Source organism: Dama dama, chromosome 20 (genome assembly GCF_033118175.1).
Source record: "Dama dama isolate Ldn47 chromosome 20, ASM3311817v1, whole genome shotgun sequence".
Classification (NCBI taxonomy): Eukaryota; Metazoa; Chordata; class Mammalia; order Artiodactyla; family Cervidae; genus Dama; species Dama dama.
This window is the reverse complement of record NC_083700.1, coordinates 108,958,065-108,973,334: the sequence shown is the minus strand read 5'-3', so window position 1 is coordinate 108,973,334 and position 15,270 is coordinate 108,958,065. Positions and strand designations below refer to the sequence as shown.

At 38.5% G+C, this 15,270-nt stretch overlaps 2 protein-coding genes and 1 pseudogene across 3 annotated transcripts in view; 2 read left to right on the top strand and 1 right to left on the bottom strand.

Annotated features, from left to right (window-relative positions):
- The window catches only part of LOC133041621 (acetylcholine receptor subunit gamma-like), a 48,185-nt gene that overhangs the window by 13,867 nt on the left and 19,048 nt on the right, over positions 1-15,270 (bottom strand). The gene's annotated exons all lie outside the window — the stretch shown is intronic.
- LOC133041622 (inward rectifier potassium channel 13-like) lies at positions 9,029-13,062 on the top strand. Of its 2 annotated transcripts, none has more exons than XM_061122466.1 (2): positions 9,029-9,488; positions 10,725-13,062. In XM_061122466.1, the coding sequence occupies exons 1-2, from the start codon at positions 9,029-9,031 to the stop codon at positions 11,345-11,347; spliced, it is 1,083 nt and encodes a 360-aa protein (XP_060978449.1). In that variant the 3' UTR covers positions 11,348-13,062. The 2 variants fall into 2 exon arrangements, with proteins under 2 accessions (XP_060978449.1, XP_060978450.1); XM_061122467.1 differs by having other exon boundaries at positions 9,029-9,252; positions 10,725-10,927.
- Positions 13,117-14,773, top strand: LOC133041620 (cytochrome c oxidase subunit 7A-related protein, mitochondrial-like; annotated as a pseudogene).

The following is a 15,270-nucleotide window of genomic DNA, read 5'->3' as shown; positions in this document are numbered from 1 at the left end:
TGTCCACGATTTTACTTTGAACAATCGCAGCCTTTGTATCTCAAATGCCCTTACATGTGACATTTGATCTAAGTTTTAAAATGAGCAGCTAACGGAGGTGGACAAAAGTGCTGCTCAGTAAGTCATTATACAAAGCCATCCCACAGCCCATTTGAAGGTTACTGAATGGTTGGATCACAGATGTTTCCCAGGTAAACATTATATTCAGGCTTTAAGCTAAAATTTCTGTACACTGAATACTATATTTATTGCATGTCATCATCCTTTTCCTCCGGGAAACATCCCCTAAACATCACTGAAGCATGACAAAAGAAACTTCTTCAGTTCTTTTACACTGGTGTGTTTTTAAAGATAAATGCAAGGAACCAACAATTAAATGTATCCTTATTCAAGCTCTCTGTACACAGTCTTAAAAAAACATAAAGCCTGCCTCCTTGCCCCCCAAAAAAGATTTCAAGTAACTAAAGTACCTACATTACCAGTTCCAGAATTAGTGGCAGTCATTCTGATGAGATGGGATATGAAAACAATACTAGTAACATCAGTTCATTAACTTATACCTAAAAGTCCTTATCCAAGGAAATGTTCCCCAAAGAAATGGGAGGAAAAAAAGATTAGTAAAGGAAACATCTCACACTTCAACATGCTATTTAAGGAAAGATGGCTGAAAGGAAATCTTGCTGGGAATTTTATCCCTTTGAACTTTTAAATAAACTCTTAAGTAAGATTATGCAAACTTACTAAAGACCGGTCCTGATTAGAGGGAAAAAATGCACCCCTTCTCCAAGTCAGTTCTGGAGGCTTTCTCCAGAGTTGTACAGAGTAAAGAAAGACCTCCTAACAAACCAGCGTTCTTTTCCACATGATCAGAGCTAATTGGCCCCCCTGCAGACTAAGTGACCAATCACATCAGCTTCAGCTGAAACCAGCCCCCACGACATTATAAACAGAGGAATGTGAACTGTAAACCCAGTCCAAGAAGAGAAGCTACAAACTGGACTTGTAGATTAAAGTTACCTTATCAAAAAGACAGACTGAGAGTTTCCTCAAGACCTGCCTCTGTGTATAGGCTGACCCAGCAAAGAACTGGTGAGTACCTGAGATAATACTCAATCCTATTTCTTTCCTTCAGGGAAACAAACAAACGAAAAAAATGACTGACAAATAGGGACAGGACTAGATATTGCCAATAGTTTTAAAACAAAGACATTACCTATAGGTAATACATTCCTTATTCTTTTTCCTCAATTTTAGACACAGAGTAACAGTCTTATCGAAAGCGTTACTGAAAATTTTCTTAACTGTTTTACTAAATGTGTACTAACTCTGAATTATAATACAGAAATGAGAGAAGAAAAATCATAGAAAAAATTCGGTGGCTTTTAGAAAAAAAAATAGTATCTTTTTCTTTTGGACGGCATTAAAGAAACCAAAAACGAGCATAAAATGTACAGTAATACTGTAATCATGTAACAACGGTACTTATTATAACTTATATCTTAACTGTGCAATATGACCTGCACTACTGCATTACAACACGACAGTAAAACACATAATTTTGAGCGCTACAATCTAGTAAGTATTCGAATGAATTCATTATTTGGATGACCACTGAAGCAGTCAAATATCATTTTTATAAGGTACAATTTTTTCCATCAAATTATTTATATGTGTACAAATATTTTTCTGGCCCACACAGAGAAGTAGAAGCAAACCATACCGAGCTTCTAGTCTATGTTCTACTGGGACCAATTTACAAGAATCATATAAATAGAGACAAAGACAATAAAAAAGCACTTGTGTGCCTGTAGGGATACAAAAATTACCTTGATGGGAGGGAGATTCAGGATGGGAACACAAGTACACCCATGAGTGATTCATATCAATGTATGGCAAAAACCTCTACAATATTGTAATTAGCCTCCAAATAAAATAAATAAATTAAAAAAAATTACTTTGAAATGTAATAATAGGAACATAATTTCTGTTCATCAAACACTTTTAAATTCGATATAAAGAAAATCTACATACATTAGGCAACAATAATTTAATGCTTTAAATGTCATATGAGCAGATGTAAAATCATATAGAAAAAATCATACAAGAAACCTCTAAGAGTTGAGGGAAATGGTAGTAAATTTACAAACATGCAGAATTTTAAAGGAGCATGTTATTTAATTCCCTCTTTTCTTTCTCTAATATAAGGAAACCTGGCCAAGGGGATTGGCTGGCTTGCCCAAACTGACACAGTTAAGTAACCAACAGAGCCAGAGCCCCGTCAGCTACATGTCCCACCCTGTCTTCATTACGCTAAACCACACTGACCACACGAGTCCAAAGAATGGAATTATTCAGGGTAATCTGTTAAATGGGGATCAAAGTCACTTTGCAACACCATATAGGTGTATAGATCTAGAACAGTTTTATACATAAAAAGGATAATGCTTCACTGTTTTAATATTAGCTTTCTGTTCACAGGCTTTTCCTTGTATTTAGTTATTCAGTTGCAAGAGAAATATAAAATCCATAATAACCTAGAGCAAGAGTGCTACAAAATCTGTAAGGAAGAAATTACAATCCTGAAAAGGCCCAAATGACAATAGTTAATTTTAATAGCTATAGTGTGTATACAAAGGTTATCCCCTCAGGTAACAAATTTTATAACTTAATGAAGCAGGCTGAAAATCAAGAAGAACCATGGACCTCTCCGTTCATAAACGACTGTGACACAATAAAAAATCAGTGGTTCCGTAAGTGGAACAGCACTAGTGTACAGGTCCACAGTAGGCGTTTTGGCACAGGCACAAAGCAAGAAACAGTAAAAGTCTAAGCCATGGACAAAGCAAAACCACACAGCAGTTACAAACTTAGTGAAGGCAGCCAATTACCCTTTGCTGCTATATCCTTCAAATGTCACAATGTCTTCTCTTTCACAAAATTATGACGAAAGTATGACATTTATAAAATTATTTTCACATCTGATAAACTACAAATTTGGCAATGTTTTATAGGAACTCTTCTCCACATTTTAACTCTACTGTTCTGCAGAAGCCAAGACTAGACTGTAATAATTCTGGTTTTCAGTTCAGTTCAGTCAGTCATGTCCGACTCTGTAACTCCATGGACTGCAGCACGCCAGGTCTCCCTGTCCATCACCAACTCACAGAGCCTACTCAAACTCTCTCCATCGAGTCAGTGATGCCATCCAACCATCACATCATCTGTTGTCCCCTTCTCCTCCCACCTTCAATCTTTCCCAGCATCAGGGTCTTTCCCAGTCAGTCAGTTCTTCGAATCAGGTGGCCAAAGTATTAGTTTCAGCTTCAGCACCAGTCCTTCCAATGAATAATCAGGACTGATTTCCTTTAGGATTGACTGGTTAGATCTCTCTGCAGTATAAGGGACTCTCAAGAGTCTTCTCCAATACCACAGTTCAAAAGCATCAATTCTTTGGCGCTCACTTTCATTATAGTCCAACTCTCACATCCATACATGACTCCTGGAAAAACCGTAGCTTTGACTATACAGAACTTTGTTTGCAAAGTAATGTCTCTGCTTTTTACTATGCTGTCTAGGTTGGTCACACCTGTTCTTGCAAGGATCGTTTTTTAATTTCATGGCTGCAGTCACCATCTGCAGTGATTTGAGAGCCCCCCAAAAATAAAGTCTCTCACTGTTTCCCCATCTATTTACCATGAAGTGATGGGATTGCATGCCATGATCTTTATTTTATGAATGGTGAGTTTTAAGCCAACTTTTTCACTCTCCTCTTTCAGCTTCATCAAGAGGCTCTTTAGTTCTTCCTCACTTTCTGCCATAAGAGTGGTGTCATCTGCATATCTGAGGTTATTGATATTTCTTGCCAGCACATCTCCAGCTTGTGCTTCATCCAGCTTGGCATTTCGCATGATATGCTCTGCAGAAAAGTTAAATAAGCAGGGTAACAATATACAGCCTTGACATAATGCTTTCTCGATTTGGAACCAGCCTGTTGTTCCATGTCCAGTTCTAACTGTTGCTTCCTGACTTGCATACAAATTTCTCAGAAGGCAGGTCAGATGGTCTGGTATTCCCATCTCTTGAAGAATATTTCACAGTTTGTTGTGATCCACACAGTCACAGCCTTTGGTGTAGTCAATAAAGCAGAAATAAGATGTTTTTTTGGAACTCTCTTGCTTTTTCGATGATTTAACAGATGTTGGCAATTTGATCTCTGGTTCCTCTGCCTTTTCTAAATTCAGCTTGAACATCTGGAAGCTCACAGTTCACATATTGTTGAAGCCTGGCTTGCAGAATTGTAAGCATTACTTTGCTAGTATGTGAGATGAGTGCAATTGTGCAGTAGTCTGAACATTCTTTGGCATTGCCTTTCTTTGGGACTGGAATGAAAATTGACCTTTTGCAGTCCTGCGGCCACTCCTAAATTTTCCAAATTTGCTGGCATATTGAGTGCAGCACTTTAACAGCATCACCTTTTAGGATTTTAAATAGCTCAACTGGAATTCCATCACCTCCACTAGCTTTGTACCTAGTGATGCTTCCTAAGGCCCACTTGACTTCACACTCCACGATGTCTGACTCTAGGTGAGTGATCACACCATCAGGGTTATCTGGGTCATTAAGACCTTTTTGTATAGTTACTCGGCGTATTCTTGACACCTCTTCTCAACATCTTCTGCTTCTGTTAGATCCATACTATTTCTGTCCTTTATTGAACCCATCTTTTCATGAAATGTTCCCTTGGTATCTCTAATTTTCTTGAAGAAATCTCTAGTCTTTCCCATTCTATTGTTTTCCTCTATTTCTTCATATTGTTCAATGAAGAAGGCTTTCTTATTTCTCCTTGCTATTCTCCGGAACTCTGCATTCAGTTGGGTATATCTTTCCTTTTCTCCTTTGCTTTTTGCTTCTCTTCTTTACTCAGCTATTTGTAAGGCCTCCTCAGACAACCATTTTACCTTTTTGCATTTCTTTTCCTTGGGGATAGTCTTGATCACTGCCTCCTGTACAATGTCATGAACCTCCGTCTATAGTTCTTCAGATACTCTACCAGATCTAATCCCTTGAATCTATTTGTCACTTCCACTGTATAATCCTAAGGGATTTGATTTAGGTCATACCTGGATGGTCTAGTGGTTTTCTCTACTTTCAATTTAAGTCTGAATTTTGCAATAAGGAGTTCATGATCTTAACCACAGTCAGCTCCCAGTCTTGTTTTTGCTGACTGTATAGAGCTTCTCCATCTTCGGCTGTTTACAGACCGAATATAATCAGTCTGATTTCGGTATTGACCATCTGGTGATGTCCATGTGTAGAGTCTTCTCTTGTGTTGTTGGAAGAGGGTGTTTGCTATGACCAGTGCGTCCTCTTGGCAAAACTCTGTTAGCTGTTGCCCTGCTTCATTTTGTATTCCAAGGCCACACTTGCCTGTTACTCCAGCTATCTCTTGGTTTCCTACTTTTGCATTCCATTCCCCTATAATGAAAAGGACATCTTTTGGGGGTGTTAGTTCTAGAAGGTCTTGTAGGTCTTCATGGAACCATTCAGCTTCTTCAGCATTACTGGCTGCGGCACAGACTTGGATTACTGTGATAGTGAATTGTTTGACTTGGAAACGAACAGAGATCATTCTGTCGTTTTTGAGACTGCATCCAAGTACTGCATTTCGGACTCTCTTGTTGACTATGAGGCCTACTCCATTTCTTCTAAGGGATCCGTGCCCACAGTAGTAGATATAATGGTCATCTGAGTTAAATTCACCCATTCCAGTCCATCTTAGTTCGCTGATTCCTAAAATGTCGACATTCACCCTTGCCGTCTCCTGTTTGACCACTTCCAATTTGCCTTGATTTATGGACCTAACATTCCAGGTTCCTATGCAATAGTGCTCTTTACAGCATTGGACCTTGCTTCTATCACCAGTCCCATCCACAACTGAGTGTTGTTTTTGCTTTGGCTCCATCTCTTCATTCTTTCTGGAGTTATTTCTCCTCTGATCTCCAGTAGCATATTGGGCACCTACTGACCTCAGGAGTTCATCTTTCAGTGTCCTATCTTTTTGCCTTTTCATACTGTTCATGGAGTTCTCAAGGCAAGAATACTGAAGTAGTTTGCCATTCCCTTCTCCAGTGGATCACGTTTTGTCAGAACTCTCCACTATGACCCGTCTCTCTTGGGTGGCCCTACATGGCATGGCTCATAGTTTCATTGAGTAAGACACGGCTGTGGTCCGTATGATCAGTTTGATTAGTTTTCTGTGACTGTGGTTTTCATTCTGTCTGCCCTCTGATGGATAAAGACAAAAGGCTTATGAAAACTTCCTTACTAATCTTCTAATCATGCAAGATATCTACCTTAGCTGAAAATATATTTCTTGTCTACAAATCACAGGTCTTTGCCTAAGCATTTTTGAAGAATACTCAGGAGGGCTCCTTGACAAAACTAGTCAAATGGAACACTGTTATTCACAAAGGCTTACTAGGGTCAAATGTCGATTTTTGAGGCAATATAGCACTGACTCTGGTCTACAGACTGAGCAGGAATTCACCACCACTTACTATTTGTGATCTTAGGAAATACACTGTGCCTCAGCTTCATTACCTATAAAATTGCATTAATAATGGTATTTATTACTATGAAGGTTAAGAAACACTGGGCTGCTTAGGTGGCTCAGTGGTAAAGAACCCGCAGGCCAATGCAGGAGACAGAGACACACATTGGATACCTGGGTCGGGAAGATCCCCTGGGGGAGGAAACTGCAACCCACTCCAGTATTCTTGCCTAAAGAATCCCATTGACAGAGAAGCCTGGCAGGCTACAGTCCACGGGATTACAAAGAGTCAGACACGACAGAGCACTCATGTGCACACAAGAAGCATTATTAATACCAATAAAGCAACAAATAGCCCATGAGGTTACTCTGTGTCTGGCACTGCTATTGGCTTCACATGTTACATGTTTGGTATGATCCCTGTCAAATAATAAATAATCTATATTAGCTAATATATTTAATCAATATTGACATAAAAATTATTAATAAAACGATCAATGATTTAAAATGGATACCTGAGACATTTATGGGGACAGAAAGAGCATCTACTAAAGATGCTAAAAATTAGGCTGTCAAAGACGATCTTGTGAATGCAGTATCAATTATCTTGAGAAGACTTATCTTACACCAAACTCTTTAAATGAGACAGCTTCTTATAGTTTAAAAAAAAACAAAAACCCAACTGTAAAGTTAGCCAGATTTGGAAAATAATCCAAATGCCCTGTGAAAATTAGGATCCTCAGTGATCTCATCTGAAAAATGGGATAGGAATGTCTATGTTGCTGAGATCCCAAAGAATTAGAGACAATGCAATAATAAAGCACCTAGCAAAATGCTTATGAGTATTTTATTATTATTATAATTTACAAAACAGCAGATATCAGGTCTTCTAAAACATCAAAAAATCTGATAAAATGAGTCATTAAATAGCTGTGCCAAGAAAAAAAAATAAACACTAAATAAAATGATAATTACAACTGGTTAGGATAATAAATTATAAAACATTAAGGTCCTAAGATTTTTAAAAATTTATAATATCAAACTGAAATGACCATGTAATCTAAATAAATTTAACAGTCATCCCAGCGTTCCATCAGCAACTCAAATCTAAAGAAAATATAAGAGAATGTCTTTAATATCAGTAATAAATGCAAAATCAGCCTAAGGACAAAAGGGAAAGTACTCGGCTGCTAAGGTCCAATTCCAACATGGGAGGGCAGCCTCCAAAACCCCAAAGTTCCTAAACAGAGGAGGGTCCAGCAAAATCAAGCAATAGCCTAGCTCCACACGCCTCCAGTTACCTTTTTAAGCATCGCTGTCATTCAAAAGGGAGGAAGGTGACACGCAACACTTCCAAGGGCATCTACTTCTAAAGGAAGAAGCCTGAAAAAATAAGAGTCACACACAAACCCCAAGTACTGGACTGAGGCAGAGAAGAAAGGAGCACTCAAGGGAAGCAAAGCCGCATCTCCCGGTCTGTTCCTGGCTGCCTCTGCCTAAGTCCTCTGCACCTCTGTCGTATGCAAGGACGGTCACATGGAAAGCACACGTTACAACTTCTACTCACCACAGAGAAAACATCAACACAGATTAAAAATGACTACAGTTAAAAGCTAGTTTTATTAATGCTTTAAAAATTGCCATTTGATGTCTTAATGATTATTTTAGTTCATTTAACTTGAAGCTTTTTCTTCTGGATCATTTACTTTTGAAATTAATATTACCTTGGAATCTCTACCTCAAATTTCTTATCTCTCTACTCTACTACGTAGTCAGAACCAAGAATATTCAAAAGGCTGGCAATCCACCAGCCATGGAAGGAAAGACTCCATGAAAATGGCCACAAAGTAACAAAAACAAATAAAATCTAATTATGAAATTTCAACAGGCTAATTATAAAGCATACAATAGAACTACAAATCTCTAAAAGCTTAATCTTATCCTATCACTGAGCTTGGCTTCCAAACATTTTCAGTTAAATGCTACACTTCTAAATGATTTCTATTTATTTAAACAAAGGAACACATATTTAATATTCCTTTTCATTATTCAGTTATAAGTTCTTAATTAATTAAAAAAAGTTATTTACACATAATGTTGCATCAAATAAACACACCTGAAGCCTGGACTTGTGCAAGAAAAAGACAAAAGTGTCAAAAAAGACATGAATGGTAACCCCAGCCCTCAGAAGTTTTTTAAAACGCCAAACAGGATTTTAACAGTTCTTAAAGGAACCAGTATGAGGTATCTCAAGGCAATCCATGATGAGCTATCAAACGAATGACTAAGTCAGTGAATGCTCCCTTATGCAAAAAGAGAAAACAGAAAGAGCTATCAGACTGGGAAAGCCTGCCTGGTAGTTGAGGAAGCATTCCAAAAATAATTACAAAACTAAGTCTCAGGATATAAATAATATTAACTCTGAAACAGTTTAGGGTTTACTAATACACTCTCGATTTCAGAGCATTACAGCCTGAGATGGATGGCAGTCACTGCAAAGTTATTGCTCCTCTCCTGACTCAGAGACGCCGGAGGATGGTTACCAAGGATGGGCACAGCACGCTTCAAATGGATGGCGCGCAAACAGGTCTTGCGTATCTTCGAGACGCCTGGGGAACCCTAATGGACATGCGCTGGCGCTGGATGATGCTGGTCTTCGCCGCCTCTTTTGTCATCCACTGGCTTGTCTTTGCAGTGCTCTGGTATGTTCTAGCTGAGATGAATGGTGACCTGGGACTAGATCATGACGCCCCACCTGAAAACCACACTATCTGTGTCAAGTACATCACCAGTTTCGCAGCGGCATTCTCCTTCTCCCTGGAGACACAGCTCACCATTGGTTACGGCACCATGTTCCCCAGCGGCGACTGTCCGAGTGCAATTGCACTGCTTGCCATACAAATGCTCCTGGGCCTCATGCTAGAGGCTTTTATCACAGGTAATGGTTTCTGCTCTTTAACAAAGCACAGGAATGTTTTGGAATGGGTATAGTCAGTTATAAGCAATCGTATTCCAGAACAATTCATTTGCATTATTGACAAGTAATTCCTGAGACTGAGAAGAAAGAGTCAAGGGTCAAACAACTGGAGAAATTTTTAAAAACTTGACTCTGTATTTAAACTTTACCTATTGAAACTTAAGAAAAAAGGGATCATTGTAATTTTGTTCATGAACAAAAAAATCTAAAAGGAATTTTTCAAAGGAGCTAAATATTTTCTTAAAGAAGTGAATAAATATGTTCAATGCATATTACTGACAGTCATTTTTACCTAGAAGAATCTGTTCTTTTTTTAAACATTTACTGGGTTAGAATTTTCTCCTGAGTTCATCTTTTCAACATTTACTCAATACTAGTGAGCCCAGAGCAGCACAGTCAGTATTGCATGATAGAGAACAAGAATACACACCCTTAGCATAAAATATATATATATATATATATATATATATATATACACACACACACACACACACACATATTTGGTTTCCTTTTTATGTATTTTACTTTAATGCATTTAAAGCATAATTTTGATAAGAGGTCTACAGACCTCACCAGCCTGCCAACATCTGTGGCACAGCAGTTAAGAAACCCTGATCTGGAGTTGTTGCGGGGGGCGGGGAGGGGGGCTGGTTGGCACGCATAAGGAGGATGCACTTGAAGCATACACTCAAATCACCTGACAGCCAAAGCCTTTTTAAAAGAAAAAAGGTTTTGTATAAATTTCAAAGTTAAAAATTCTTCAATGGGCCACTTGTTCTACTGGTCCCTTCCCTACCCCAAATCATTCTACTATGAATCTAATCTCTATTTCAACTTGAAGTAATCTGGTGGCAACGAAATTGCATTTATTTTCTGGTACCTTTCTTTTTAAAGCAGGGGTAGGAATATAGGCAATGACCACTCTGACTTCCTAACAAACTTAAAAAGTTTTACATTTCTATGTGACAAATGAATTTTCCTTATCCATTTTGAAATCAGTTTTAAAATAAGAATATATGTACTGTTTTGAAAAAAGCTTCAGGCTAATGAGAAATCAGTAAGTTGAATTTCTGAAATATCTGGCAGGCACGACACTAAGAAATGTATAACAATTTGCTAGATCCTTGTCATTCAGAAAAGGTAATGACATTTCTAGTGTTCATTCTAAAAAAAAAAACTCAATGGTTTCTAATTTAGGTGCCTTTGTGGCGAAGATTGCCCGGCCAAAAAATCGAGCTTTCTCAATTCGCTTTACTGACTTAGCAGTAGTAGCTCACATAGATGGCAAACCTAATCTCATTTTCCAAGTGGCCAACACTCGACCTAGCCCTCTAACCAATGTTCGGGTCTCAGCTATACTCTATCAGGAACAAGAAAACGGCAAACTCTACCAGACCAGTGTGGACTTCCACCTTGACGGCATCAGTTCTGAGGAGTGTCCATTCTTTATCTTTCCACTCACCTACTACCACTCTATTACACCATCAAGTCCTCTGGCTACTCTGCTCCAGCATGAAAATCCTCCCCACTTTGAACTAGTCGTGTTCCTTTCAGCAACGCAGGAAGGCACTGGAGAAACGTGCCAGAGGAGGACATCCTACCTGCCCTCCGAGATCATGTTACGTCACTGTTTTGCATCTCTGTTGACCCGAGGCTCCAAGGGGGACTATCAAATCAAGATGGAGAATTCTGACAAGACTATTCCTGAATTTCAAACTCCTCTGGTCTCCAAGAGCCCAAACAGGACTGACCTGGACATCCACATCAATGGACAAAGCATTGACAGTTTTCAGATCTCTGAAACAGGGCTGATAGAGTAAGAAGTATCTATTTTAGCACCCTATTTTCTAATGTATTAAATACACTCAGCCAGTTATACAGCTATTTTTGCTTCATCGTATCTCATGTTTTCTTTCTCCAATGCTGATTACATTTTTCTGACTCCATCATGATGATCAAGCCTCCACCCATAAAAAATGGCTGAGCTAACAATACACGTTGCGGAAAAATAACATTATACAAAATTTCTCTTGGTGGTTATCTGCTGAAATCAATGCATCTGAAAGTAACAGATATGTATAACAACAGAAATGCTGTTGGTGAGTTTGTATGAATGTGGTATGATACCAGTAATGAAGATAAAATGGACACACTTTACACAGCTGAACTCTAGGTAAATCAGTCATAAATTTCTCATTTTCATCTGCAAGTGGGAGCAAAAGTCTAGTTTCAAACCTATCTCCCTGGGTAGAATGATGATTTCACAATAGTGAACATCCTTTTAAAATTGCTACTTTCTTCAAGACAACAAAGATCATTCCTTTGGTTCCTTATAAAATCAAACTGTTGGGTAAATATTACCCTCTTAATTTTTAACAGCTAAGAACAAAAATTCACAAGAAAACACCAAAAAAATAGATTTAACTACAACTGTAAAAGCATTTGGGCATGACACTCAAAACACACTCACATATTCATATATTTGTGGCAGAAAGTGATCAGAGCAAGTAAAACAAGAACTAGCCTGATGGAAACTGCAGGGTAGTATTGGGCAAAGAGATGCAAAATTTTATCTACTTTAAAGCTATTATGCACATTAATCAAACAGTGATTTAAAAATTACAACTATTCACCTGAATGACTTCCGACCAAAGTAAAAACCTTCCCTTTCTACTTAGGATCCATTCAATGGTATAAAAACCTCATAGATGCAAATATATTTATGCTTTTGTAGATATAAAGGTTTAGATATAATTTAACTCCAGGGGAAAAACTATCATTAGAAAAAGCAAAAAATAATTAGGCAATGAAGCATTTTCAAAACCAAGTTCCTGTTTCAAACTTCAAACAGGTTTTTCTATAAACACAAAATGAGTGTTTATTCACTAGTAGGAGGTTGGACTAGATAAAATTATTATTTCTTTCCAAATCTAATACTCCATGAAAATTATGCTTTCTCTGCTGTTTTCATTTTACATATACTAAGATGAACCCTTTCCCTTACCTGTGGTTTAACTTAGACTATCCTTTGTATATGTGTCATTTCCATTAAAAAAAAAAAAAAAAAAGAACCATCCTATCAGATTTCAAACAGATTTGTTGCTGCTCTTCTGAAATCTCCCTTATCCAGTCCTATGCAGGCAAAGGGAAAGATGAGCCCTCCCCACTGGTGATGACCCACACAGGAATCATTTCTTCAAGTAAATACTAGCCAGTAAAGGCAAGCAGTTGTGAAAAGCAGGGCACAGCAGCAAGTCACATTTTCCTATTCTTTGACCAAAAGGAAAGAAAATAAAGAACCCTGGAGTGGTCTAAGACTGATAATAGCAAAGTATATCAAGGACACGGAAACTTAATTATTGAGAACTTTTGTGGTTTAAAAATCTTAGGCATTCTTAAGTATTAATTAGACAGATTTTTTTTTTTTTTCCTAACCCAAGATTGCTGTTACACAGATAAGACAGCAGGAATTCTTATTTCTATAATAAAGTTAACAAAATTCACCTAACCTGTGAAAATAAAGTAGTACTGAAGATTTACATAGTATGTTTTTTCCTAAGGGCTCCACATCACTTACACAGGTCACACAGAGAGGATGCCCAAAGTGGCATAACTAGGAAGTGGGCAGGCCTGTCTGGGCTCTCAGTCTCAATACAGATGCAGGGCCTTCTCCATTCAAGCCAGAGGAATCTCCTATCATACTATTTATACATAAACTTTGCATTTGAAAATTAGATACAACTTTCCCTAGACACATACGCACTACCCCCCAAAAAACTCCATTGGTATACTAATGCTATAAAATAACAGACAGCTAGAAAATGCAATCAAATACTTCTGTCTAGGAGATTGAAAACTTCTGAAAGAATGAAACCATATGTTGCTCCTCACCATCTCCCACAGCATCTATAAACCGGCATCTGATGACTACCAGCGATGAGAGACGATCACCACATGGCACACTAACATGTTCCAAACTTTGGTTTTAGCTGAAAATTTTAAACTAACATTTCAGATCAACAAACATGAACCACCAATGCCTTACACCATGTTAGGTTCTGTAAGTACCCAGAAGGAGGCAAGATATGTATGCACCATCATAATAAACAGAGAATACGCCTTCTCTGGGGCAGTCGCACGGGCAGTGGCTGCGGGAAGTCCAGACAGGGCGTCATGTAATTATAAGTTCAGTGGCTTCACGCAGAAATTGGCCGGAGCATGGGCTTCCGATGCCTATAGCCCTCAGGGATTAAGGCCTGTTGTTTCCACAGAAGCACCGCCTATCATATTTGCCACACCAAACTAAACTGAGTTCCAGTTCTATTGCATATGATTATGCTGGGAAAAACACAGTTCCAGAGCTGCAGAAGTTTTTCCAGAAATCTGACGGTGTGCCTGTCCACCTGAAACGCGGCCTGCCTGACCAAATGCTACACCGGACCACCATGGCGCTGACAGTGGGAGGGACCGTCTACTGCCTGATCGCCCTCTACATGGCCTCACGGCCCAGAAACAAATGAGTCAGGCTGCAGAGGCCTGGTTTGCTTGTTGGCACACATCCTTTGAATTTTCATTTTTCATTATTTCTGTAATTTTTTTTGTTTTTTACTAGAATGTTCCACTTAACATTCTTAAAGAAGAGCAGAAAGATATTAAGACAATATTTTGGTTTGTTATGAAAATGCACATGGCCTGCCAGAGCTCATTCAGCAGTTAAAGCTATTGTTTAAAGAAACGATGTTGCTCCCTGCATTTGGGCTCCTAATTTCCCTGGAGCTTCTGATGAAGGTTGCACACAGGCTCATTAGCGGCCATCTGTGCTGAGGTCCCTGGGGACTTATGGTGGCGAACTGAACATGGGGTGGGGCAGCCTTTCTGGATTAGGATGTGACTGAGGAAGGAAGATAGAAGCTCAGGCCAGGCACATGAAAATGTTAGCCACCTTGGGGACTTTTCTATCTTGCAGTTCAGTGTTAACAGGAATTATTTGCAGCCTGCTTCCATTCGTCGGGCAGTTTGTTTCAAAGGCTTATTTGCGTCATCTCAGATCTTCAGTGAAATTTTATGTGTAACTGTTATGTATTTATTCCACCATGGGAACAGAGAACACCTGTTTAGTGTTGTACTTTAGACCAATGTCTGTTTTATTAATACAGCTGTGACACAGATTCTCCTCTACCTTTTAAAAATGTTATGGCTTTGAATTCTGATTTATTTTAATTGTGGAATAAATACATGAATGAAAAAAAAAAATAAACAGAGAATACACAGTAAAAGAGATCTGGTTTGAAAGGGTCCTTTAACTACTGAAAGGTGGAAATGAGCAGGAGTCACAAAAGTTCTGAATCAACAGTAACAGGATAAAGAAAAAAAAAATTGATCATTTTGCCTCATTCTGCTCATCAGTGTGAATTAGCAACTCCAACTAGAGTTTAATAGAATGACAGGTATCAGGGATGAATGGAGAAAGGCAAAGAAAGAAGAGGGTAGGGGAAGAGAATGCCTGAAAAGAATAAACAACATCCCAATCACTTGGTCATTAGCCTGCATCTGCACCCACAGCCAATGTGGAAAAGGGTCAAACATGACAAGAACAGTAGTGGGGGGGCATCCTTCAAACATGAAGAGGGGACACAGGAAGACAGGAGGTCTGGGATTCAAAAATATGTTTAGTCGATACTTCTAGATAAATGGAACACACAGGGCTTAGGAAAAGGTAAAGCAGGAAGCATTATAAAAATAC

Bases quoted from the DNA above. Each gene is read 5' to 3' on its own strand.
- LOC133041622 (XM_061122466.1), top strand. From the start codon at position 9,029: ATGGATGGCAGTCACTGCAAAGTTATTGCTCCTCTCCTGACTCAGAGA. The intron at 9,489-10,724 runs GTAATGGTTTCT...TTTCTAATTTAG, and splicing joins GCTAGAGGCTTTTATCACAG to GTGCCTTTGTGGCGAAGATT.